The sequence below is a fragment of the Drosophila montana genome, unplaced genomic scaffold (assembly GCF_035044405.1).
Source record: "Drosophila montana isolate Dmon_TW-CO22-7 unplaced genomic scaffold, ASM3504440v1 contig_1624_1, whole genome shotgun sequence".
Lineage (NCBI taxonomy): Eukaryota > Metazoa > Arthropoda > Insecta > Diptera > Drosophilidae > Drosophila > Drosophila montana.
Genome location: NW_026996559.1, coordinates 2134337 through 2162280, shown reverse-complemented (window position 1 = coordinate 2162280; position 27944 = coordinate 2134337). Strand labels below are relative to the sequence as shown.

Below are 27944 nucleotides of genomic sequence, written 5' to 3'. Positions count from 1 at the left end.
TGTTGTCTGTTTGTTTTTGTATTAGGATTGTAGGAAGTAATTTAACGTTAGCTTCTTCTTGGTGTTTAGCTTTAAAGTCGCCCTCGGCGCCACACAACGAAAGTAGTAAAATTTCTTAGCGTTTAGCGTTTTTTGTTTTATTATTATAATTATTATTTTTATTTATTTTTTTTTGAGGATTTTTGTTGTTTTTCTCAATTTGTAGTTTTCTTTTCAGTTGGGAGTTATGTTGATTTATATATTTTTTTTTTATTCAGAGACGAGCTTTATTTTAAGTTTAATATATTGATTGATTTGTTTTTTGTTTTTGCATTCTTGCATATAATATAATTTACCTAATTTTCTTGTTGCTGCTGCTGCGACGCCAGCACCAGCAGCGGCGCGCCCTCCTTTGATATAATGTTGCACAAAATTTGTATGATATATGAATAGTATTATATATTTTTATATATATGTATGTATATATATAAACATATATAATTCAAAACTGTTTAACTGCTTTTTTATGATTAGCTTGTGTTTTGCTCATCTTAATTGCTTCTTTTTTTTATATATATATATATACCAATAAGTTACACGCATGCTACTCATCTTCCTTTTATGCTTTCCACTCGTTCGTTTCATTTTTGTTTTTTGCGTTTGAAATGCATTTCAACTGCGGCTGTGTGTGTGTGTATGCGCATGTATGCATGTGTACTTATTGGTATTCGTATGTGGCTGCGCTGTCGCTGTTGCTGCTGTCGCTGCCGTAGCTTGAAACTATATTTATTTGATTTGCTTTCCCTCCCTCTCGCTCTCCCTCACCCTCACCCAATCGCATGCACTCCCACCATATGCTGCTTGCGTTTGCTTTTAACTTAACTCTCGACATCTAAAACTGACTTTGCAGCTGCTGCCCGAAGGTTGCGCTGCTGCTGTGCTGCTCCACAGCTCTTCCACTCTGCTGCTTTTTACTCTGCTACTGACTTAGAATTATCCAATGATTGAATTCGCACTTGCGTTGGCCGCTGCTGCTGCCGCCGCTGACAGTGATTTCTGACCCTCCTCCGCCGGCGAGGGGCTTGCGTCGCGGCGCGGCGGCATCCGCTCGTTCACCGCATCGAGTCCCTTGGCCTCCGCGAACGAGGTAATCTTGTGATTGGGCGAGAAGCCCTGCATGGCATTCTTGAGGGACTGCTTGCCGCCGGATAGGGCGCCGAGGGGCAGGGCGCCCGTCGGCGTCAGCCCCTTCAGCTGTAGCACCGACTCGGACTCCTCGCGCAGCACAGAGAAGACGCGCGCCATTTTGCCAATGGCGCGTATCTTGTTCCGGATGACCTCCTTGCGGAGCGCTGCCTCGTCGTCCGAGAGCGGCTCCTCGCTCTCCTCGGTCATTAGCTCATCATCGGAGCAGATGTTCAACACGTTCACCAGCATCTCGGTGACCTTCTCGCCAACAAAGGGCAGCGACCAGGTGAACACGTCCATGAAGTTGGGAAGCCAGTACGGATGGGGCGAGCAATTGAACTGCCGGATGTTCATCACGTTGTTCTCGTACTTGAGTACCGCCGCCTTGTTGTTGTACACGTCGAGATAGTTGGGCGCCGAGAAGATGGTGATCAGCGAGGGGAAACCGGTGGTCTGGCTCTTGCGGTACATGCGGTAGCCGGCGTCCTGCGCCTCGTGCGCCCGTATGATCGACAGCAGATTGTTGTTCTGCAGGAAGTCGCAGCAGGCGGCGTAGCTGTAGAAATACGAACAGCCACGCACCGAGTTGTGCGTGTAGAAGTCCGAGTTCTTCTCGTTGCCAAAGTCCTCGAGCGGATCGGACCACAGCAGGTCGCACATGGGGCCAAAGGCGGGCGGCTCCTTGAATCTATCGAGCCGCCTAATGTCCTCCAGCTCGTGTATTTCGGGCGACAGGCCGCCGTGCACGCAGAGGAACTGCTGGTTCATGAGCGCCGCCAACGGCAGGCAGTCGAACGCATCCATGCACGCGTCGTACACCCGCTCCGAGTATTTGATCTTGCACTCCTGCTTGAAGGTGAAGTACTCGGTCAGATGCCGACACTCGTGATTGCCGCGCAGCAGGAACAGCGTCTGCGGATACGTAATCTTCAGCGACCACAAATAGAGGACGCACTCAATGCTAAAATAGCCCCGGTCCACATAGTCGCCCAAGAACAGATATTTTGTGGTTGCCGGCGAGCCGCCAATTTCGAATAGCTTCATAAGATCGTAGAACTGGCCGTGTATATCGCCGCAGACAGTGACCGGCGCCTCAATATCGATCATTGTCTTCTCCTGGCGCAGCAGTGTGGCGCCCTCTTGGATGATGCGAAGCGCGGCGCTCTCCTCGATGCGCCCCTCCAGGATGAAATGCTGCTTAAGTACGTCATGTTGCGGCTTGCCGGTGCGGGCATCAAACACATCGGCGCAGGTTAGCTTCCGGCTGGGTGGAAACGGGACGCTATCGATCACACGCTCCTTTGTGGATAATGTGCTCCGTTTTGTGGGGCTCTGCGGCGCAGCGACTGTTGATGCTCCTCCTGCGCCACCGCCTGCTCCTCCTGCTGCTGCTGCTGCTGCAGCAGCCGCGCCACCGCTCGCTGTCGTCCCCGTCGTTCCAGCCGCATTCTTATCGTGTGTATTGTTGACGCCGCTCGCAGCCGAATTTGACTTTTGATTTTGCTGTTGCGCTGCCGCCGCTGCCGCTGCCGCTGCTGCTGATGACTGCGACTGCGACTGTGACTGGCTGCTGTTGCTCTGCGCTAATGGCGAAGACATTTTCCTTGACTTCGACGACAACGAGAACGACAAGGACTACGACTTGGACTGCCGGACTGACAACTGCTGACCAGGTCAATGCGACAGACGCACGCCGCCTGCTGCTCCGCCCCCGCGCCACGCACAAACGACCACGACGCTCCTCGAGTCCTGAATGTGCGCTGGCAAATTGCTAAAAGCTATTGGCTATCGGCTATCGGCTAATGGCCAACGGCTAACGGCAAACAGCTTACAGCTAACAGCTAACAGCTAACGGCTTACGGCAATCGTCCTCGTCCTGCCTGTCCAATGGCTGCCTGCAATTACAATAATGCGCAAAATTGTCATTAGATATGCTATCCCATGCGTTTTCCATATCCCATATTCCATATACCATCTAACCCACGCTGAATGCAATTCCAATTCCAATTCCAATTCCAATTGCAATTGCATTTTAAAAGCCTCGCATTAAAATCCAATTAACATGTTTCTCGATAAACAATAAAAAATTACTCCATTCGAGTGCAATTTTCCACCTCAATTAACATTACCACGCATTAAATATTCCTGTTTATTTTAATAATTATCTTGCGTGCATTGGGGCTTTTATTGTTTGTCGAGCGCAATAAAATCATCAGAAAATATTGCGCAACAGCAGACTGTATTCGCCCCATTTTATTGCTCTCGCAATTTACTTCGATGTTTGTTGTCCGATCTTTATGCAATTTGAACGAAGTATCTGCGTATACTATAAAAGAGTCTACCCACCAGTTTGGTGTCTTCACGTTTAATAAGCTCCAAGATATGCTCAGAAAAAAGAATTTCGATATTGATTTTTATCGATTTTGTTAAAATGGGGCAAGTTATCGACAAATTGACACATACTTGATCTTTTCGTACTTTCGTACTTAAGAGAAGCTATGTACGTTGATTTAAATACACTCTACAAGGATATACAAGATTTTGAAGCAGCGGTCTGTGAGTACAGGGTATTTGCTAGAAAATCATTCTTGCTGTGATTGCATCCGTTCATAATTGTTCAATTGAACAGTTTTGCAACAAATGCTTAAATAATAAATGCATGAGCATGCACACAACAAATTTTGCATTGGTATTTGTGCAGTGGCTTCAACGCTGCAGAAATCTAGCAATTGTGCAGGTAAATAAATAATACGCTGACAAATAGCAATCACGAAAATCAATCAAAGTCACAGTAACAGTAACAGTAACAGTAACAATAGCAGTAGCAGTAACAGTAACAGCATACACATGCACATACAAGCGATGCTCGTGCTCTCGTTAGCTCAACGGCTCATTCTTCCATTCGCTCTCTCTCTCTCTCTCTATCCCTTCACTAATCAAGCATTGCATCAGATTTCTAGTTGGGGACTGCAACTGAACCAAACAGAAAACAGATCAACATATTATATAAGGCACTGAGTAGATTTTCTGATTGGGAAAAACTGAACATGACAGAAAAACGATCAACACCAACAGGAATTTATCAGTTCCTGCTTGGGAATTACAGCTGAACTTAACGGAGAACAGATCAACACCGATAAAGCATTGCATCTGGATTTCTGATTCGAATTCACAACTCAGCTTTACAGAGCACAGGTAAACATATCGTTTATAGCCCTGCAGCAGAGTTTCTGATTGGGCACAGGTTAACTTTACAAAGAAGAGATTAACATCTAAAGCCGTGCAGCAGAGTTTCTAATTGGCAATTACAACTGAACTGGAGCGCACTTAACAGGGAACAAATCAACATATTATCTATAGGTGTAAATATAACCGCTTTACTGGGCAGCACACAGTAAAAAATTTCTTATGCTTTTCAAATTAAACCATTTCTGGAATTAACAAAAAATCTCATGCAACTTTATTATGCAAAAAATTAAACTAAAAGTGTACTTATATCGCTTCAGTTACACTTTCGAGAGTCCGAAAATAACATAATTTCGTTTAAAAGCAGAAAAGCTTTAATTTCAAATAAATTTTTCATGTTTTTGTTATAAAAAGGGAAAAACTATTTTGAATGTTAACAAAGTGTTGAACAGTGCATCCAACATATGCATGTGTGTGTGTGTGTGTGTGTGTGTGTGAATGTAAATATGGGCGCATTTATTTTTTATTAAAATAAGTGCATGCGAATTTACATACTTCAATTAAATATTAGCCAAGACGCCCACATAATTATAAATACCCATGATTGTGTATTTGTAAGCAACTGGAACCGCGCTGGTTGTTGCGGTTTTGTCACGTTCGCATCGACCCGCATAAATTGATTTTTAAATAACCGTATTTAAAGAGCAAATTGCGCTAACAATCGACAAGCTGTTACAAGACTGATTAAAAACACAACTAAACCTTATTGTTGAGGTCTCGTAAATATTTAAGAGAATCCTTTGAGGGCAGGTACGCAGCTAGCGTTTGCGAGAAAAACGCCGTTGCAAGGCACTTTATCTACATTGTTAACATTTACAATCAGAAGAAATTTGCAGTGTTGCCACTTTGCGAGGCATTTGGCAACATTGCAAGATGTTGAAAGAGCAAAAAAATAAAACAGCTGACAATTGATAATTCAACGCGAGCTACACACATAATGTTTGAAATTTATTAACCTGGTTTAAACGAGATAGCTCGTATGTTATTTTAAACATTTGGTCTAGAGTACAGAAACCCTCAGAAACACAGCAGTGAGTCAAGGATAGGAAAAAGTGATCAGCTAGGAGAGACTAGAGTACCAAGACACAAAATCAGTTGAAATAAAGTTTTTACAATTGCCAAAAAAGGTTCAGTCCCTTTTGAGATGCACTCGATTGTTTAAATAAATTTAGCTATGAACTTTACAATCAGCATGGGTATACTTGCGAGTTAAAGTTAATGTGTATTAATTTACGCTCCGAGTGGACTTTTAATATCGAATCTCGTATAACTGGTTCGTTAACAAACCAGAAAACAATTCGAAATTTAAATAAAATTTAATCAGCACGGCGACCTACGCGGCAATTATGCTAAGTGGTTAAATACTCACTTTAAAAACAAGAGGTCACTTTTAAATCACAGCGAATATTCACAGAAACCCCTTTGCATACGCCACTGTGCAATGTTTACAGATACGGTTAGTAAGAAATAGTTCAAAAGTGTTAAGGCGTCACCTCCTGACTTTGTTTGTTTTGTTGACAAAAGATTATACTTGGTATAGGTGCGAGCCCAAGCCGAGCCGAGCCCAGCTACAGACTGGTTGAGGTCCGCTAAAAAACTGGTTGCAAATTCGTGTCAGTTTACTGTCCAAAAACAGTTGACAAACATTATTTATTAATAGCCATTGCAATGCAAAAAAGTGGCTTGTCATCTTATTGCTTATAATCGACTGAAGAAAGAAAAAAAAAACAAAAAAAAGAATATCGATTATAATGCAAATATTCAGATGGATTTAGATATTGCATATGTGCGTGTTCATGCCTACGTGTACGACTTGATACATTTTTAAGGCGCGCTGCGGGTCATAATTTTACAGTACCTCCTATGAGAAATGCTCCAATTAAATAAGAATGTTGCAGTCAGGTGCATGCGATTGCGCAATAATCGTTCGCAGCCCAATTACAGCTAAGGCTGCCCACTGAATTAATTAAGAGACATTGATTTTTCTTATTTCAATTTGTCAAATCATTTTTGGAACGATCTTTGGAGTAGTCTGCGTAGTCCACTCCACCCGTGCCAGTTGGAGTCTGTGTGTTTACAGATGTCCTGCGAATTGCATGAAAATCCTATTATGAGAAATCTTGTTGGGCAACTTTCGTTGTTTCGGAATTCTCTCCATATACGGAATGTTGACATCCTTATCCTAATCAACTTTTGAACATCTCTGCATCCTTTCCAGCCAAGAGCTTGCAAGTCGGCCAAAATAAATTTGAGTTCCAGGCCCGAACTGGTCTACAGCCTTGAGTCCCATGATATGCCACGCCCCAGTGGGAGTCGCTCTATAATCGGAACAAATTGAAAATAGAAAAATTGCGTCCATATGGACATAGCACAAAACCTTAACACATTCTGAAGGTGTATAACAAATTAGTGCTATAATTTTCAAGACAACTTTAATCTCGAACTTTACTCTCGTTTGCGCACTTTGAGGCCTTGTGAAGTATTAGCTTCTGTGCGAAAAGCTCTCAAGGGATTCGCTCTATTTCGGTACACAAAGCGGGCTCACCCACTCAACCACAGGCAACTTGTTGTGGATACCCGCATCCAGCCCGGGTTGGCGCTAGGCAACCGTGCGCTAATACACCCCATTGCTGGCTCGTGCACTACTTGGGCTTAGCGCACTTGGAGCTATTTCTGGATTCCGGATCTCAAACGAGGCAACCACAGCCTTTGTAAGTGGATATACTAGCAAACGAAGCAAATGAAGGAGACTTAAGCAGGCGGTGCTCGATGGACGTCATCGGAAATACGACGAGCATTGCAAGGTTAACTTATTTTCATCTGGAGATGCAGATTTGATGACGCAAACGCGAACTACGTAGCTACAGACACGGGGACACTCCGCTGTGCCCGCATTAGCCAAATTGGGGGGCAGACCCGGACCTAGAGGTACAGAGCTGTTGTCGGAGTTGTGCCTCCACCCGAGAGCCTGGTCGTGTTTATGGTAAAAGGAGACACTAATTAGGGGAAGATCAAAGCCAGCCCATTATAAGCATCCACAGAGAGATTCGGGCAGATGCGAATTGGAGCTTTGACGTCTGAGAAGTGCCTTAAATTGGTTATCCATTCACACGAAGTTAAACAAAGCTGCCGCTCTGCGGGAGGCGCTCACATTGACTGCGTCAGTATCATGGGAAGACTTTCAAGCGTAAAAAAATAATCAAACACAGGTGCTCGTGGAGGTGACAGCCAATTGCGCAGAGCCCTCGAAGACAAAGGTTGAGTTTTTACATAAATTTGACAAGACGTTCAAATGGCAACGTGCGTATGCAAATTTATATACCCCACTACACCCATCCCGGCCATGTTTCTGTGTGTGTGTGTGTGTGTGTTGCGTATGCGTATGTATTAATATTTGAATTATTAAACAAGTTTCAGTGCCAAAGTGAAAACAACAACATTTTATCAGTGCCTACACGGGGCTTACTTCCATGCATATATTCCATTTGTTTGTTCATTGTTAACTTTTTATTGCTGTGCGCATATTTTTGCGTTTACACGATCGCACATGCGGCACATACCCTGCACTCGCTCTTGCTAGAACTAGAGCATATTGGCTTTGTGCCATGTTCGTGTGTCCCCTCTCTTACAAACAAAAAAACACGCAAAAGTTGAGATTTCTTAAAGTGACCGTTTGAAAGCAACTGTCTGTTACAGTTTTAGAGTCATGCCTGTTTCGAACTGTTTTTGCCAGGGCTGCATTCGCAAAAACATTGCCCTTAATTCAGTTCACGGTTCGAACCAGCTGGTTTCTCACAATCATGATCCCATATTTTGGTTCAAACTTTGGCTTCTCATATATTTTCAATATCTGAATTCGATTTTTAATTTATACCACATTCAAATTTAATTAAACAACTGTTTTGGTTTACGGTTTCATTCATAGGGATTCGAATGCATTCGGTTTGAGGCACTCGAAATATCAAAATTTATTATGATATATATCTTTATATATATAACGTTTAATAATAAAGTAAGGTTTTTCCATTTGCTTTTTTTTCTTTTTGAAAATTTTTTTCTTCTTCAACTCGAATTGTTTCACAGTTTTTGAAAATTCTTGTACAAGTTAACCTTTGAGAAATCTAAAGTATAAGTATATCGTGGCAGATAGCAGCATATATTATTTATAATTGATTTCCTAATTTAAAATATCCATAAATATGACTTTTACTCTAGGAACAGTGTATTTTGCTGTTGAGAGTATTTGATTGCATTTACTTGTTGTTTTGCATTTGTTCTTGTTAGTAAATTATCTCAAAAAAAAAAAAAATAAGAGAAGAAATAAGCCGAAGAATAAATACACTTGTGGACATATGCTTTACGGCTTGCTGATTGAAATTGATAAAATTATCCTTGACAGATAAAGTTTTCAAGCAAAAGCAACAAGTTTTGAACAGATTCTTCCAATTGAGCTATATATATATGATATACCAATTGGATGCTAATAAGATTTCACTGCGATGTGTGGTGAATGGTAGTTGGCTTAGAATATCTTGAAAACTCTAAAACTAATTCTCGATAGATCATTCCTATGGCTTCTATTTGTAAGAGTCCTCCGATTCGGAGCTAGGCAAAGGTTTGTTTAGACAGGGGAACATGTTTACATCGAGTTTTCTTTTGATACCGAACGAGAATGCATAAGCGTTATGCGTTACACATCTCATGACAAATCAATTATACCCGCTGCAAGGGCATAAGAACTACTGCGCCACCGTTTCTGGAGGGAAGGGGGGGAAGCTTGCTGCTTTCGAGGTTTTGTGTTGCTTCAATAGAATGAAAATGTTCTTGTTGTTAATATTTTGTTTTTGTTTATTTTTGCAACGTTTGTTGTTGTTTTGCTGTCTTATAATTTTCAATATCTAAGTGGGCTAATGTGTGTGTGTGTGTGTGTGTGTGTGTCCGTACATTAGTTGGTTTGCTTGGTAATTTAAAAGCAATTATGCATACGATAAAAAAAAACGTTGTGCACTTTTTTTTGTTCGCCAAAACACAACGCACAGAACTTAACTGACAGCGCCGGCGGGGGGAAACTGGGAGAGCGGGATTGAGGGAGGGGTTTGGTTATGTAAGGTTTGTCCCCAGCGTGCAATTTTAACAAGGCAGTTAGCACACACACACACACACACATATATATATATATTTGTATGTATAGTAAATACATATATAACATCTAGCTCTCATGTCGGAGTAATTACATCAGCACTTGTTATTAAATCTCATGTGGTATAATGGTCCAACCTAGAACTAAAACTAAAACTAAAACTAAAACCAGAAACGTGACCCACACACGCTAAAAATGAAATGGTGCCAATTGGCGAAACCGTCAGAAGGCCGTGTGTGTGTGTGTGTGTGTGTGTGTGTGTTGTGTGGGATCAATTTATTGTGCCCGTTGGGAGTTTCGCTCGCTATTCTATGAATTCTACTTTTCCAGTCTATTTTATTAGAACTACAATAATGTCTGACTTAAGCGTGCGATACCTAAAAATAGCATAAAATATAATTGCATTTAAATACCTACTTTTTAATATGAAGGGGCAACTAGCAACAGCTACTTTTTATGCCCTGAACCCATGGAAAATGGGTAAAAAGGGTATAATGGCTATGTGCAAATGTATGTCAGCATCAATAGCTGAGTATCGATCTCAGACCCTATAAGAGTCTTGAGACTTGCAATTTTTAATGTAGGTCCTCCAAGTGACCGCGCAGTAGGTCTTTCTTCTGATAATCGATAACATGCCCTGTTTCCACGCAATTGATAATAATCGATATCGAAATCCTGTTTTTTGAACAAATCTCTTTGATTTAAATAGCTAAAACCACCAAGTTTGACATGTGGCTTCTAGACTAGATATATATATATATATATATACATATATTTATATACAGCATAATTAATTTTCGTGATACCGCAACCCGTCTTGCGCAGGCTGCCTTTGGTGTACAGGGTATCCGCCACTCGGGCACTCCTGACTACAGAACTCTCACTTGTTCTTAAGAATCCGTCGTTGTTGAACATCTTTTGCTGGCTGCGACACACCAAATTATGAAAAGGAGCTTGGTCTTTTCGATAAAAGACAATATTTCTGATCAATTAACAAGTATAAATTTTTAAAAAATTTTTATTCGTTGCCCCTTTTCAAAAAACTTTGCAAGCCGCGCAACTTTAATAGATAACTTTACTTTAATATGACAAATTTCAGAATTGTGATAAATGTATCTTTTAATTTCTCAAAGGAGAAAAGCTGCGCATTTAAGGAAAAAAATAGCCACAATCATTATTAAAAGAAAAACTAACAAAAGCTTTCCAGATGGAATCGATTTCTTTATATTTTGTTTCCTGTTTCAGTCTGGCACAAATCCATTTGAATTGGCAAACGTGTCATTCATATATTTAATTGATTGAACGAATATAACTGGGTGCTTGCATGTTCTCATGACTTTAAATACCAGAACACACAAGTGTGTACATCAAACGAACAATAAACAAGTAGCCATTCGAAATGATTAAGTTCCATTCGGACGCACTTGTTTTTCGATCTGGACATGTTGTCTCACATCAAAGCAAAGATGTTCGAAATCTCATTAAAACCCTTGCGAAATGTATTCAAGCCATTATAAAAGGGAAACAAGTAGCCGTCGGCTCTTTGAGCACAAATTTTCAATGCACAAGCAGAATAATAAGCAGAGCAGCAACCACGATGAGAACAAGGAAAACAATATTTCGTTTGTATTTGAAAACAATCCTTGAACTAACATCTTCGGTGCCAAACAAAAACAGTTCGTTGCAGTTGCTGGCAATAGTACTCGAGGCAAGGCTCTATTATTAAGCATAAATATAATTCCACTATCAACATTTTATACATTTTTTGCGAATGTGAAGTATGTTGCCTGTACGCTTTCCCATAAGAAGAAAGAATGTGGGTATTCGCCCCGAGTAATTGATTATTTTTGCGATGATTTATCGAATTTCGTATCGATTTTATGGAAAGTATGAAAGTATCATTACTACAAACAGCTGATATAACAAAGAAAGTAAGCTTTTAATTTTAATTTTAATTTGACTAATCCCACAGTTTGTAAATGTAACAAATGCTAAGCATAGTGGAATCAGGCTATCAGGCTATCAGATCTATCGATAAGCTATCGATATATATATCGATGGGCAGACGTCTGTTGTCGCGGTTGTTGTCTGCAGCTCTCTTTACTCTATGTTATGAATCACATCAATTAAATAAACATAACATTATTATAAATCTAACAGATAAACTAAATAGGAACAAAGTCCATTTACAGAGTACAAAAACTTAAAGGCTTTTTTCACTCAAATTTATTCAAAGATCTGCAAAATTAAAAACTTGATCTGCGTATCTTTTGGAGTCTCTGGCTTTTAAGCTTCGATCTATTTTTGCTGATAAATATTAATGATATTGACTTTACACAACTTTAATGTGCATTTTAAGAGTTAAAGGGGTCTTAAAAGTATAAATTAAACATTAGCTTTGCAGTTTAACCAACACGTGAGCGCGTACATTCGATTGTAGTTCGTATGTTTAACACCAAACAGGCCGTCGAATGGCTCCCGTCAGGCCCCACTAGGCGCCACAACCGGTCCGAACTAATGAAATGCAATTTAAACGATAATAAAATGCCAATCGACGACTTACATGTGCTGCTGTTTCTCTATCTGTGTGTGTGTGTGTGTGTGTTTGTGTGAGTACATAATACTAAACTTAAATTAAATAAAAGCAAGAATGCACTAGTCGGGAGTGGTCCGAACCAAGAGTTGTACTCTTTTACATATGTACATATACTCAAAGGCACACGCTCTTTCCTTAGCCCCACATTAGGGAAAATGCGTTCTTGCATAACTCCGATGTTTATATTCAGATAGTTTAGACATTTTTACTGCTTAAATATGGCACCCAAATGTGTGTGCATGCCTAAACACAAAGTTTTAGCTTTTATAGGGTAAGAACGGGAGAGATTTGTCAAGTTTGGGAGTATTGGGGGTGCTCTCCCCCATTAGGATACTTATTCAAAAAGTCAAATATGAAAATCTGTAAATAGTGCATTAGAAACCAAATTTGGTGTGCCTAACACCTATAATCTTCGAGATATGCTTCATTTATTATTGATATTATGAAAACGAGGGAGGTTTCGTGTCAAACATTGTTAACTTCTATGATTGCGTTTGATATATGTATGTACAAGCATATTTACTCAACATTTTATTAGCTCTCATAGTTTCTAAGATCAATGAGTATATGAAGATGGAGAAAACTAGTTCGATTCAGTTTTTCGTCCTAATGAGGATGGTCAACACTAAGAAAAACGAGAATAAACGAAACATTTTTGAAACAATTCGAAACTAAATATTAGCAACTTTTTTTTGCTGTACTGTATTGTTGCACTAGAAAGATTTAATGGCAAATTGTCACAAAAAATGATAAACGAACTGGCAACGATTCAATGAACGGTAAAAGTTTAGACGCAGCCAACTTAACGCAGCAGATGAAATTGTATTTAGTGCTGCCAGAACGTCAACTAATATAAAAAAAAAATAAAAATAATAAAAAAAAGGAAATGTTTAAGTACAAATTCAATTAATGTGGCATTACAAAAATGTGGCCGAGAGAAGAAGCAGACGACGATAATAAAGAAATCGTAAATCTTTGAACATAAACGTTGAATGTTTTGCTTTCGTTTTTGCTACTGTGGTTTTTGGTTTCACACACACACACACCCGCACACCCACACACAACCACACACACACACACTCACACGATTGGGTGTGCAATTAGAACAATACCAAAACCGGCGCACAGACTGCGAATATTTCACATCTTGTTGTTGTTTTATTTCTAAGTCATTAAATTTCGGCTGTAGCCGCAGCCAAGCAACAAAACAAAAATATATGTGCATAAAAAATAAAATTAAATTTTTGCGCCGCTTCACTGTGTGTGTGTGTGTGTGTGTGTGCGCTTACTTGGCATAAGCCAAAAGGGAAACAAAACTTGCGAGAAGCGTGCAACCAAAATTTAGGCAGCGGCGTTGCCACCTCGTTCGAAAGTCCAAGTTATTTAAAAACGAATAAAATTGAAAAGAATATAAAAAACAATGCAAATATTTACAGTGTATGGGGGCAAACAACAGCAGCGCGTAATTAAAGTGCACAAATTTATTTGTTATTCAACTATTTGCGAAATGTGGCAAACTAATTAAAAGTGTGTCGAAGTCGAATGCCAATGGCAAGAACAAAAGACGACCGCGAACAACAGCAACAGTTCTAGGCTGTCTGTCTGTCTCAGTGTGTTTGTGCGTGTGTGTGTGTTTATGGGTGTGGGTGTGTGTGTGTGTGTGGGTGAAGTCTGTTAACAAAAACGCCAGCAACCATAACAACAGCAACGCGGCAACCGCAGCTGCAGTCACAATTGTAAGCAATACAAAAAGAAAACGACACGCCGAAGCTTAAATACTCTTGAAAACAACCTTAGAGGTGCTTTCAAACAAAGGCTTCATTTCCAAGTGATTGTTCCTATAGCAACCATACAATATTTAAGTTCGTGAAGCTCGTTAATGCCAAGTTCGGCTATCAGCTATCTTGAAAAACAAAAAAGGTTTTCAATACAAAAACTCTTTGTTCATCCGACTCTTCCAATAGAACTATATGATACTCCTATGCCATAAAACTGAGGTACCAATTTGCATAGACAACTGTTAATACTAATCAGCAATATATATATACATATATATTTCTTGTGTTCGTCTATTCGTCACATATCTCGTGACAAAATGTACAAAACCCTTTACAAGGGTATCGAAAAACAATGTAAGTGTGCATAATGCCATTGAAAACATTTGAAGTGATACGGAACAATGCGAGACATGACAATATTTTGTATATTCCTATCTTATTTATGCACGCTTCACATGTGATATATCTGCATGCCAGTATGTAAATATCTTAAACATGTAGAGGAAACCTACATATAAAAATATATATATATATATATATATATATATATGTAGTCATCAATACTGCTTAATGTTAAGATATAATCTGTACAAAGCCATTCTTATTGTCATCTTAAAGCGCTCTATTAACGAGTGGCAAATCAACTGTCAAGTAAAAGAACAAGGTGGCAACTACACAGTTCTGAGCTCATTGCAAATAGTTACAGCGTAGTTAAGTGCCTTGCAAATAGTGTTGTCCTTATATGGCTTAAATAAACGAAAGAAAACTTAATCATAGTGTTTTTCTGTTTTATTACGAGAATGCATGCTTAAATGTGTACATATCTAAATAGAATATCTAGGTGCATTAAGTCTTTAAAAGAACCTCAAAAAACTATGTTTGTTAGCATAGAGACAACCCAAATTTCTTAAATTTCAAGCTGATTAAAATTAGTTAAATTGCTTTTTACATTTAAAATTTTGCCAGTCAAATATGTGTACGTATGTGCACAGCATGTTTTCGGAATTTAATATAATTCTATCATAATTAAATCATAGACAAGTAAGAGACTAGGAAATACCCTGCACCCTCATCTACCAACACCAAATGTAGCTCGCTTTACGCGCTCTTTTGCTTCAGCAGTAATAAAAATAAATTTAAAAAACAACAAAAAGTGTTGCCACACCACGAATTGAGTCCTAATAAGAAAAAACCGGATTAAATTAGCAGCAAAGAAAACAATACAATCGCAAGTGCAATGCTGTTGATAGAATTCGATGAAGACGCGTATGAATGTGTGTGTGTACATGTATATAGAAATTCTTACAATTTACACTAGCTGCCCCAAACTCGTGGCCAGCCAAAACATGTTTTCTTTAATAACTTCTGTGTTTCTTAACCGATCTTGATGAACAACATTTTCAACAGTAGTGTAGTGCTATAGAATTTTATAATCTCATAAAGTCATAAAGTGCATTTAAATTGTGGCTTAAATTGGTGGGCAATACAACGTGGTTTAATATCTTGATTTATAGCTATAATGTGGTAGCGGGGAGGTGGCGATAGTTATAAAATGAAAGATACTTGATATATACATATATACTATTCTAGAAGCAACATATCAAGTTTGGTGGCTCTAGCTCTTATTATTAACCAAATTTGCTCAAAAAACAGGATTTCGGTATCGATTTTTATCGATTACTTGGAAACGGGGAAAGTTATCGATTATCGGAAACAAACTCGTACTGCGCGGGCACTAGGAGGACCTTCGTTTAAAATTTCAAGTCTGTAGCTCTTATAAGTTCTGATATCTTTACGTTCATACATACGGATACACGGACGGACAGACAGACGGACGAACATGGCTAGATCGACTCGGCTATTGATGCCGATCAAGAATATATATACTTAATGGGGTCGGAGATGCTTCTTTCTGTTTGATACATTCATTTCCACAAATACATTATACACCTTTTACCCATTTTTAATGGGTTCAAATTCTCACAAATTGCAGTTAGCGGCACTTGGTTCGCGATGCAAAATATTTGAACAGGAAAATTATAAGCAAAGTACACGTCATTTTATTTATATTTTTGATTTTTCACGCTTGAATTTAGAAAATTGGTCCTAATCCGATTAATGTTCATTCATATATTGCAATTTTATGCGGTACTCTACAAAATACGTACTTACAAATGGATGTCTGTGCCCACTTGACATGTGAACATTTATGTAATGTGTAATATTTAATTTGCATAATTCCCTTTTCATATGCACATATAAATGTAAATGATATCTTAACAATTGCTTGTTGTCTTGTGCTGCCTTTGCAAATGGGTATAATAGTTTTGGGCACACGTATGCAACAAGCAGAAGGAAGCATCTTCAAGATCAACAAATTATACATATATGTATACACCAGCCCCACGAGCATCCGTCTGTATGTCTTTCTGGTCATTGCCAATATTGAAAAACTTTTAGAGCTAAGGCTTGAAATTTGTATTATAAATCCTCGTCTATTCGTTTTTGTTAAATATCTCTTGCTTTTTCAATATCTTATCGAGGCTAATAAAAGATGGTTGGTTCTTGAATAATAGAGAAAAGCTCTCGTTTTAAAGCTAGCGCCTTTTGTTTTGGTGTGCAAACACTCTTCTTGCCATATTTAAGCCCTGATTATTTCAAAAAGTTTAAACAAAGCAAGGATTATTTCCCATACATAGTGAGTAGGGAAGAAAGTTCGAATGTTTGTTAAGTCAGCTCGTCTGTGTACAGGGCTTCCCATAGTCGGGCACACCCCACTGGAGCATTCGTGCTCTTCTTGGCCATTGTTAGATTTTCATTGTAGCCGTTGCTTTGTTTTTGCCTGTTTTGTTGGCTCAAACGGTTTTGGCCTCTGCACACATGCAAACACCGCAAACACAACAGCATTGAAAAAATAAAAAATAAAGAGCAAAAAAACGAATAACAAGAGTTTTAAATTGCAAATTATTAAGCCAAACCGGGCGACAAGTCTTTTTCGGCCTTAGTGGCTGGGTGGGTTGGCTCTGCTGTGACTTGGGCGCGTCGTTGTAGAAAGCCAGCCAGCCCGAAAGGGCGCCATGTGGCACCGTGTCACCATAGTTGGCTTTGCCTTACACAATTGTGCAAACAAAAGCTAATTATTCTTTCGCACCGTTCGTTCTTGGCAGATGTATTTGTTTTGTACTCGTTATTCTAGCATTTTTGTCTCTTGTCAAGTTCAACTTTTTGTGGAACTGTTCACCAGGCTGGCAACTCTCTTTACAGAATCCATAATCTAAGGTTGCCACCTCGTCGGCAGAGCAGTTCACCCTTTTTCCACCCGTTTTTTTTTTTCAGATAAATCTAAAAAATGCGATTCACCCATTTGCTTACTTTGGTGTGTTGGGATTTCCGTTTCCATGCAACAACTCTTAATTTGCAATCAAACAAATTGTTTGAAGCGCAAAGTAAACTTCTAGGGTCACAGAATTGTTGAAGAATTCATTTGCAGTCAACACTTTTTCGCTTTCATGACATTCTATCCAATTAGCGATTTTTGTTGCTGCCAGCTTTTGAACTCTTTTCCACTCGCTTATTAAAAATGTGGTTTATTTTTTTATAATCCGGTTGTCAATCAACAGAAAGTTGTGGTTAGCAACTTGTTGTTATGCCACGTTCTACAAAGGAAAACTAATTAAAAGTGTTTTGTATCGCCAGCCTGTTGAATTAGCTTGTGTTTGCCACACTGTGCGACATGCCGCATGTTGCGTGTCAAAGCTTATTCGCTGCCTTTTTCCTTAAATTATATATGTATATATACGTAAATATATACATATACATATGTATATGTATATATTTTTATATATTTATATACCCTGTATAATTTTTATTTTGTTTGCTTTGGTTTAGCTTTTGGCAGCTTTTTGTTGGTGTGTTTGTCATCAGCGTCGCTTCTTGCCAATTATAATAATTAAGTTTGAAATGCGTTGTGACCAAGCAACAACAACAACAACAACAGCAACAACACCCGCAGCAGTAACAACAACAACAACAACAACAACAACAATTACAAGCAAACAAACACGCAAACGCATTTTACCGTCGATCCAATTTTCCGGGTAACCCTTTGACGCCGTCTAACAAGGACCCATTTCAGGAGCTACATATGTATCAAAACATATACTTATATACGTATATACATATGGATATACACATAAACATACTCTTCATTTACTGAATGATAGGTAATCAACGCACTGGCCAAATCGTGAGTGCTGTTAGGCTGGAAATGTTCACAGTAATATGATTTTATGACGTAAGTGTGCATCAGGATGAGGAAAATGTCAAAAAACCACCCGCCCCCCCCCCCCACACACACACACACAAGGATGTCAAATTAGCTGGAAAATGGTTGCACACATTTTTCATTTGTTTCTCATTTATTCGCCTTAAAAGTACTCAATATACCCAAATGCAAGCTTTGCAGAAAATAATTTGTTTAACCGATTTTCGGAAATGTTCCTGGGCAACGGAAATTAAATTTTCCACCGAACACACTTTTGTTGCTTACAATAACATTTACGCGAGAAACGCGTAACCGAATTTCGAAAATAATGAGAAATCGATTATCTTGTGATTCACATGTTTACGTATTGCGAAAGCCAAATATGCATATGGCCATATCTTTTCTGATCTATGAGTCAATCAGCCGGAAATTGAATTGTTTTTTAATTATTGATAAAATAACTAATAGAATACAATTTAAAGCAAATCTCTTGAAATCAAAATGAAATCAGAAGGCAACAATTTTCTCGACTTTTCCGCCTAACCTTTAATTAGGTTTTGTATTTAAATATGTGCCACATGCTGACATATTGACAACAACTTATATTACACATATAAAATCGTTTCATATTCATTAAATATTAACATGCAGGTGTGATGCATTTTTAATAGCTATGTTTTTGTATATATGTATGTACATACATGCACAGAATCGATATCAAATAGCACTTCGATAATTAAAATTTTAACCATTTGCACATATCGTAAAATATGGCAAATGATTTCAATAGCTTCACAAGAAAAAAAATAATATTAAAAGAGAAAATAAAAATTGACTTTGCAACGTGCGTGGGCCCCAGCATGAGGTATTCGCAATGATTAACTTTAATGCTGTGTTTGACGAGGATGGTGATGAAATCTCCGTGGCCAATAACAATGAAATTGCTCCACATGCACATGTCAAACACGACCAACAAACCCTCTCCACACACACACACACACACCCCGTTGGGCGACCAGGCAGACACTCACGCACACCCACACGCTGCCACGCACCTACACATACATGGAAATTCGCTCGAATTTTGAGGCGACATTCTTGTTGGGCGCGCGCTTGCGGTATCTGTTCAAGTCCCCATCCCCTCGCCGCCGCCACCCCCCCTCCCCCTCCCTATACCATGACTGGGCTAAAACGTATATTAGTTCAGCGCTTGTGCAACATTTACCGTTTATCGCAGAAGTCAGTGTTCAGTTACAGCCGTTAATATGTATGTAAAAATTGATTCAACACAATATTTTAAATAAACTTTTAGCACATTTTAATTGAGAGATACAAGAAAAGAAATATAATTCCCAGCGTATTTTCTTTAAATTTATTTTCTATGTGTCCGTGTGAGTGACAGCTTGGATGCTGGCGACTGCGCTGCTGTCTGCTCCAATAAGTCAAATAGTTTTTCACTTGACGCGATTTTTCATCATGTGTATGCGGCATTTATTTCTTTTTTTCTTGTTTTTTTTTTTTTTTGTCGCGCAGTGAAATTATTTTTGGCAATTGTATTTTACTTGCCGCCGCAGGTGCTGTGTTGGGCGGTGTGTTTGTGTGTGTGTGTGTGTGCGTGTGTATGTGGGGAGGTGGGGCGGGGTGTGTGGCTGGCGATTGCGACCTAATTTCGGTTTCTGTTTCACAGTTTTGTGTATTTGGTTGCTGTTGTTGTTGCAGCTTCAGCAATTAGCATACACATTGTGTACTGTCAGATATACAGACAAACATATATGCACAAAAACACAAATGTTTCCATGTGTGTATGTTGGGATGGTGTGGGCCGTTGTAGCTTCAGACCAAAGCACATGCGAAATTGCTTAAAAATAAAACGATAAATTCATACACCAACACGAGCGCAAAAAACAGCTGATCTGCGAGTCAAATGAGACCACAGAGCCGCAAACACGACCACATGCAAACACACATGCATACAGCCAGACATAAAAACATACATACATTTAAATGTATGCAGGTATTTATGATAAGTAAATCCTGTAAACTGCTTCACCTACCATGAGAACGGCATATTTGAAAGGATTAACTGTAACATACCCGTACATGCATGCATGCATGCATTTAGACACTGCCACGCACACACACACAAGGTAAAAAGTATTATATGCAAAACTGCTGCCAAGTTGTGCGTAACAGAACTGCAGCAGCACGCACGCACACACGCACAAAGCTCAAAAAACTCTCTAACAGAGTCAGAGCAAGAGATAGACAGGCAAACTGCCCATCCCGAGGCAAATCATGTTGGAGAGAGCAGAATGTAACAAGCATAAAACTCACCGCTCACTCAACAGCAAAAACAGCAACAACCACAACCACACAGAGTCAAGCACGCATACAAAGCGCTAGCAGCACAACTTTGCACTCAGTACAGTGGTGACCATAAAAAAGAGCAAGAGCAAACATTTTTGAGTTAAGTCAAAATTTATGCTTTTGTTGTGGTTCTTGCTGCTGCACGCTGAGTGCACTTAAAGGAACACAGAAAGTGAGAAAGGGACAGACAGACGGAGAGAGAGAGAAAAATAGAGAGAGAGGTAGTACCACAGACTCTGGTAACCATAACCAAAGCAAAGAAGAATAGCAAACGAAAACCAAGGACCTTGACCAAAAAGTTTAAAGCATCAGCTCGCACAGCTCGTACAAAAAATACTTGTGCCAAACTTTTCCTGCTGCCAGCCAAAAATAAAAAAAAAATCTAGTAAAGTAGCGAAAACGGCACTAAAACCCATGCACATAACAGCAAGAACACGGACAATGCTTTTTTCTCATACAAAAAAAAAAAAAAAGATAAAAGGTTTTTCTAGACCTGCACCACTGTTGCGTTTTTTATGGCCACCAGTGTATAGTATGCGTAAAGTAACTGTAACGAGATGTTCAATGGGCGGGAGAGAGTGACAATATGTAGTTTGGGGGAAAGTAGCAGTCACTGAGCAGCTGTTCAAAGCGCGAGCTGAAAGCGAAAGGGCGCAACAATAGCAAATGATGGAAATGTGATGGATGCCTGTTGCGGGGTACACGGAATGGGGTATGTATGGATATAAAGGAATGGGACAAAGGACTTGCTTTTGAATTTTTAATATTTATAACTTGAGCAACGAACCGAAAGATGATTTGAATCCCCACCGGAAGCTAATCTCGAGTTGAACTAAGTCGCACACTCACCAACCCACACACACACACATACTAGTACAAATACATAATAAACACACACACACAGACTCAGCAGAGCCAAAGGCGCAGAGCTTTTTGTGCATACACACACACACACACACACACACACTTTTACAAAGAGAAAATCGGGTTTACTGTGTGAGTGCGCTGGCAGCGATGTATGTATATATTATATGTATATCTATATAAGTAAAGGTATTATATGAAAACAAAAATACATTTATACATATGTATGTATATAAGTACATATTTAAAGCATGTTGCACCAAAAGTGCAAATAAGTATGCTTTATCGATTCCGCGCTCACACACGCACGCACACACACACACACACACATACACACACACACACAAAAGCATACATATTTGTGTATATACATATACATATGCATACGGCCATGGCCGCGTCAGACTTCTTCTCACAGAAAGAAACTCAATAAGGATAAAAACGAAGTAACGGCACGCGGTCCGCTCAAGCCCAAGCCTCAACTGAGCTTGCCTCGGCGCACTTAATTTTGTTGTTGGCGTTGCTTTTAGCAAGAAGCAGAATGGTGGAGGGGCGTGTGGTAGGCAGGCAGGCAGCCAGGCAGGCGGGAAGGTGGGCGCCAGCGAGTATATTCCTGGTTTGGGCTCCTGCAAAAGTCAACCCTGACCGCTGGTTTGGCAGCCTGGCGAGGCGCATGCACGAACACATACACATATATACATATACAGACAACATAAATATGTACATGCACACACTTATACACACATATAGATATGTACGCATACATACATACGTACTTAGTCAGTTAGTCGGTCATTATGACAACGCTGCTATTGCTGTTGCTTTTCATGGTGTTGTGTAGGTGCGTGCCGAATATCCTGTTGCTGGCGCAACAACAACAACAGCAGCAGGAGCAACTCGTGCAAATGAAAGAAATGAAAACACGGCGATGTCTTCTTTCAGCCCCGCTGCGATTTTGGGCTTTTGTGACAGCAACAGACAGCCGCTGTAGATGTACATATGTACATAAGTATGTATTAGGTGTGTGTGTGTGTGTGTGACGTATGTATGTGCGCATATAGCTTGCATTCCAAAGGGCCGGTCACGTTGCAGCAACAGCATCTGCAACAGCAACAATAGAACTTTCCTAAAAGGATGCTGATGTCATGTCATGTCATGTAATATTGAAGTGAAGCTATCTATGTACATAAACCCATACATTTGTGTACATATATATTGTATATATAATTATTGAGTTGTACATACATACATGTGTACATATAATTACTAAACTATTGGGAAAAATAATTGCAACCGAAACTTAATAAGTTATTGCAACTCATATTTTAACTTAATAATTTATTTGACATTATATATAAAGTCAAACGGGAAGCTTTTTGTGTTTTTATACATATTTAAAGACGAAACAAAACTTCGCTATCTGTTCCGGCACGTGTTACTATTTACTTACTAATATCTACATATTTAGCAGCAGCATTTACACTAAAACAAGTGCCACCAAAATGTTAGCCAAAAACTAAAACTCTTTATATTGTCGACGCAAGGCTGTAACGTGCGTGATTTTGAAAGTAATCGAAAAGCATATATTTACATACATATATATGTATGTATGTGTACGTAGCTTTACTTTAAAATACTTGGTTTGCTCTTAGAACCTTCTCGTTTGCTAGAGAAAGAGCTTTCTAATCACATATAAAGCTGCTCCTAAGCCCACAACATACACACGCACACAAGAAACGTATGTAAATGTACATACATGCAAGAGCATACAAGCTCCGCAACTGCAACACATACACCTTAATGTTTAATGCCTAGCAAAAGTAAATTAACTAAATGTGTAGTTTTTTTGTTTGTTTTTTATAAAAGCAAAAACCTAGCATCGCTTTAAAACCACTGTGCGGTGACGAAGCGCAAACCAATGAGTGTATGTGGCTGAGGGTTTGGTGAGTAGGGAAAGACGCGAAAGCACAAGCGCTCCCCGCATGCTCTCAGCTCCCCTTCGTGTCTGTATATATGTATACATATGTGTATATGTATGCGCGCCTGTGGTGAGCTTAGGCTTGACTAAGGCGAATTGTTGCGTGCGACGCCGACGCGAACAGAGTCCTGCTGCTGCTGTTGCTGTTGCTGCTTGCTGCTAGCGAGCTTTTTTCATTGGATTGCGTTTGTATGGGTGCACGCAACACTAAAAGTCAATTGACCCGAAACTGTTGTAAATGTAAATATGTACATGCGAATGCAGCAGCACGGGTAGATTTGCTTTTTATTTTAATTTCACTTACAGACACATAGTCATGCACATAATCATGTAGATGTGTGCTCATAGAGAATGTATTTTTTTTTTAGATTTGTACAAATCACAGAGAAAACTCTGTTGGCTTAACTAATGTATTTTTTGTTTTGTTTTGTAAAGCATATGTATGCATATATATAGTTTGTATGTACATATGTATGTATGCATATACGAAATGTATTTCTTAAACGTATTCAGTACTTTTAGCTGGTGGTCGTTGTTGTTGTTGTAGTAGTTGCTCCCGCTATTATTAGCGCAATGTGAGTACAAAAACAAAAGCCACAGCAGCAGCAGCAGCAAAAACAACGGTTGCCGTTTGTTTTTTTTTTTTTTGTTTTGCTCTCTATTGTATTTGATATTCCGCAATTGTTGCGCCGCGTCATGCTTAACTTTTCAATCTATTTATGCTTTATTTTCATTTTCATTTTTCTTACAATTATTTTGCACGTTCGTGCGCTCGCTCTCACCACAATACGTTCTCTTACTCTCTGCCCCTCTCTCCCAAGCTCTCTGTTACGCTCCCACGCACGGATGCATGATGCGACTGCGACAGCGACAGCTCCACCAAGCACTCTGCATTTGCCGCCAGTGTCGGCAGTTGTCATAAGAGCGCAAATTGCTAATTGTTATAATATGCATGTAATTAACTTATGAGCAATTTTCACCTGTATGCTAATTAAGTGCTTTTTTCATATGCAATTTGCGGTACATTTTACGCATAGAATACAGCAAAGTGTCCGCTGTTTTGAGATGTTACGAAAATTAGCTTTTTATCAGATTTACAGTAAGATAATCTTAATAAACATCAGTTTAACGGGTTCTTAAGCTTTCTAGGCTAGCAGCAGCAGCAGCTGTTGCTGTTTGCGTGCAAAACAAAGCTTTTTGCTTTACTTTGAATCAGAAATGTTAAGAAATGTGCCAAATACGATAAGAAAGCACACTTTTTATAAATATTTGGATATTTTAAATGTTTTCAAATGCGTATTTACAAAGGACGAACGATTTTTAAAACGAAACTAGAAGAAAAAACAAAAGCCGCTTGAATAATTTGCATTTACAAATGTTATTCTTATTCTTGAGTACATATTTTAGAAATGTACTTTTTACCGTTATCTTTGGTACACAATTGAAAGTTGTTTCTGTTGCTTAAGGTTAATTGTGTCTGTTGATGTGATGTTAACAATGCGATGTTACGAGAAAGACTTATTTGCAATGCAAATTATGATTTGACTAAAGCAAAGGAATAGATAATTTTTGATCTGCCCTTTAATGACCTTCTCTTTGAAACTTAAACCGAAATGTTTATTTATGGTGTTTTTAATCTAGGAATACCTACAATGCCCTAATATACATATATACATATATATGCCCTATGTCAAAAGTCAGCTTTCTAAATATCCCCAAACTGTTGACAATTAAGTGACATTACACCTGATTATCAGCAAATTTAACTGCAGTCTATACACACACATATATTTGGACGTGTGGTTTATATACGTATACGAATATCATGTATTTCTGTTGATAGTTGTTCTATTAGCGGAGAAGTGACTCCGCTTAAAAATCTCGAACTACTGATACGACAAGCTATTGCAATTATATGGCACCAATGTCCAATTAAAATGAGTATTAAATCTACCAACATTTTAAAATACTTTTATTAAGAACCCATGTCTGAGTTTGTGAATTTAAAGCCAACAATGACAAAATCAGAATATCTTGAATCTTAGGAATTTCGATAAAAAAAAAATATATATATATAAATACATATATATTAATTAACTAAATTCCTTAGATTGGGTCCATCATCAGGAAGTTTAAATGTTTCCCGTTTGGAATTTGCTTTTTAAAAATCAACAGCATATCTAGAGTGCCCGACCTTAAGATACTCCTTTTCTCAATACCACCCTTATACCAAATTGGTTCCTAAATAACTTATTGTTTTTGTCCGATCGTTATAAAGTGATCTGGTTATAAACACAGTTTAAAATTCGCAAGCTTTTATAAACGATATTTGCTCGTAAAAGTCAAGTTGAACATCGATATTTATCGATTTTCTCGAAACGGACAAGTGATCGAGTTATCTTAAGTCGACGCGGACAGGCGCCAGACTAGATCGACTCGACTATTGATGCCGCTCAAAATTCTTGGCCCATGGGATCCAGTATGCCTGCTGTTACATACACCGGTACAGCTCTGTTATACAGGGTATTGCAAAAAAAAAATTGATGCAATGCCTCTCATTCATTGCAAACGACAATTCTAATTTCTGCATCATTTCCAATTTTTTAAGTTAATCAGTTGCAAAGCCAACACCATAATAGATTTAGACCACAAATTTGCATTTAAAATTTTATTGAAAGTTTTTGAAAGTTGTTTTAAATTGTAAGCCACTGTGCACGAATGTATGTGTATGTGTAAATATACAAATGCACGTTTCTATTATGCGCAATTAAAAAAAAAAAAAATTCATTTAGCTAACCGGGTCATCAGCTCGCGATGATGGGGGCCAGCGATTGTGTGTCGCATTAGCGATTAAAGCCAGCGGGAATTAAAAAAATGCAACACATCAAATGCAGTTTGGTCTGGGCTCAAGGGAGAAAAGCGGGTTCTCCTTGAATTCAATAAAAAAAAAAAAGAAGAAACCTTGAAGAGATGTCCATGCGAAAACACACACACACATACAGAGAGACACGACCCTGGGCGGAGTTTGGAGTCGAGGCTGTACTGCTCAAGGACGACTAGAGCCAACGAGATGATGATGACTCTTTTCAGTTTGTTTTCTGTTTCTGCGTTTTTTGAGTGTTGTGAGTTATGCTTTTTGCCTGACATAAAAAAAAAAAGGGAATAAAACAAAACTTCGAATCATGCACACGGTACGACGCTGGCAGCGTTAGCGACTGCGCAGCAACAGCGATAACAGCGCCAGCTAACAAAGTTATGCCCCACCAGCCTCCCGCTGCCCGACCCACCTATCCACCCCAACTTCTACAGCATGAAAATTTTCGTTGTTGCTTTACGCTTTGCTTGGTGTCCTGTCCCTCGCACACATACACAAACGTAGAAAGTCCCAGTCACAAGCACCGTAATTTACGTGCGGCTCTGCTCTCTTTCACTGAAAATCTCTTGCTTGTTTGCACACACACACACACACGCACACACACACACACACACACATGAGTATACACTCGTGAACATATACATAGGCTTTTCTCCTTTTTGAATTTTACTGTTATTCTGGAATATCTCTTTTCATATAGACAGCAGCATCTACAGTTACTTTACACTACAGTTTGTTGTTTTTGAACACAGACACACAGACACACACACACACACACACACACACACACCAGACGGAAGTTTCTTAAAAATATCGCATAATTTATTTGTAAAAATGTTAAATAATTTCATACGTACATATATCTATATGTATGTTACCTTTAAATACATACATACATACTTATGTGTACATACATACAAATGTATGTACGAAATGGGCACACTGTTATTTCTCACTCGATGCACTTTTTGGCGTATATGGTTGGGGTGGGGGCGGCATCAGGGGCGCGTGTGTCTTTCTGTTTTTATGTGCTGCCTTTTGGCCAATTGGAAAATCGAAATAAATAAAAGAAATTCAAAAACCAACAGCGCGGTCATTGAGCCGATTTTTATTATTATTAGTATATTCCTCTTTTTTTTTTTATAAATAATCCAATATTCGACGGGTATGTACATCATTTACATACATATACTTATGTGTGACCAAAAAAAAAACAAAAAAAAACATTTCATACACACACGCACAGAGCACGTCTTAGCTCGGTCTGTATGCATATATATGTATGTATATGCATATGTGTGTGTATGTGTGTGTGTTTCCAATTGGTGTTTGTTGCTAGTCCGTTGCTCAGCTTTGAGGCTGTTGAGAATTTTCTGCCTGCTGAGCCGTCGCAGCAATGTTTGGCGTCGCCCCCTCTATGTACATATGTGTTTGTGCATGGGCTTTGATATTAACGCACAGTTTCAACAATTTCAGAAGAAAAAAAAAAAACAAAAAATTCTGCTTGCAATTTACCTTTTGAATATTATTGCTACACTTTTTGCTCACACAACGACGCAGACGCACGATAAATTGATTCGAAGCAAATTTCTAACGCGCTCCCGCAACACACGTCCGGCTGAAGTTTCAACGCAAAAGTAGTGCTGCAAAAACAGTCGAAGGCACTATC

The 27944-nt window shown here is 39.0% G+C and overlaps 1 protein-coding gene across 1 annotated transcript; it reads right to left on the bottom strand.

Moving 5' to 3' along the window:
* Nucleotides 1-128: 128 nt before the first annotated feature.
* On the bottom strand, nt 129-27944 carry CanA-14F (Calcineurin A at 14F). Its single transcript, XM_064699956.1, has 2 exons — nt 27791-27944; nt 129-3062 (listed from the first exon to the last, which is right to left on the bottom strand). Exon 2 carries the CDS (start codon nt 2764-2766, stop codon nt 973-975), a length of 1794 nt encoding a protein of 597 aa, XP_064556026.1. The 5' UTR covers nt 2767-3062; nt 27791-27944; the 3' UTR covers nt 129-972.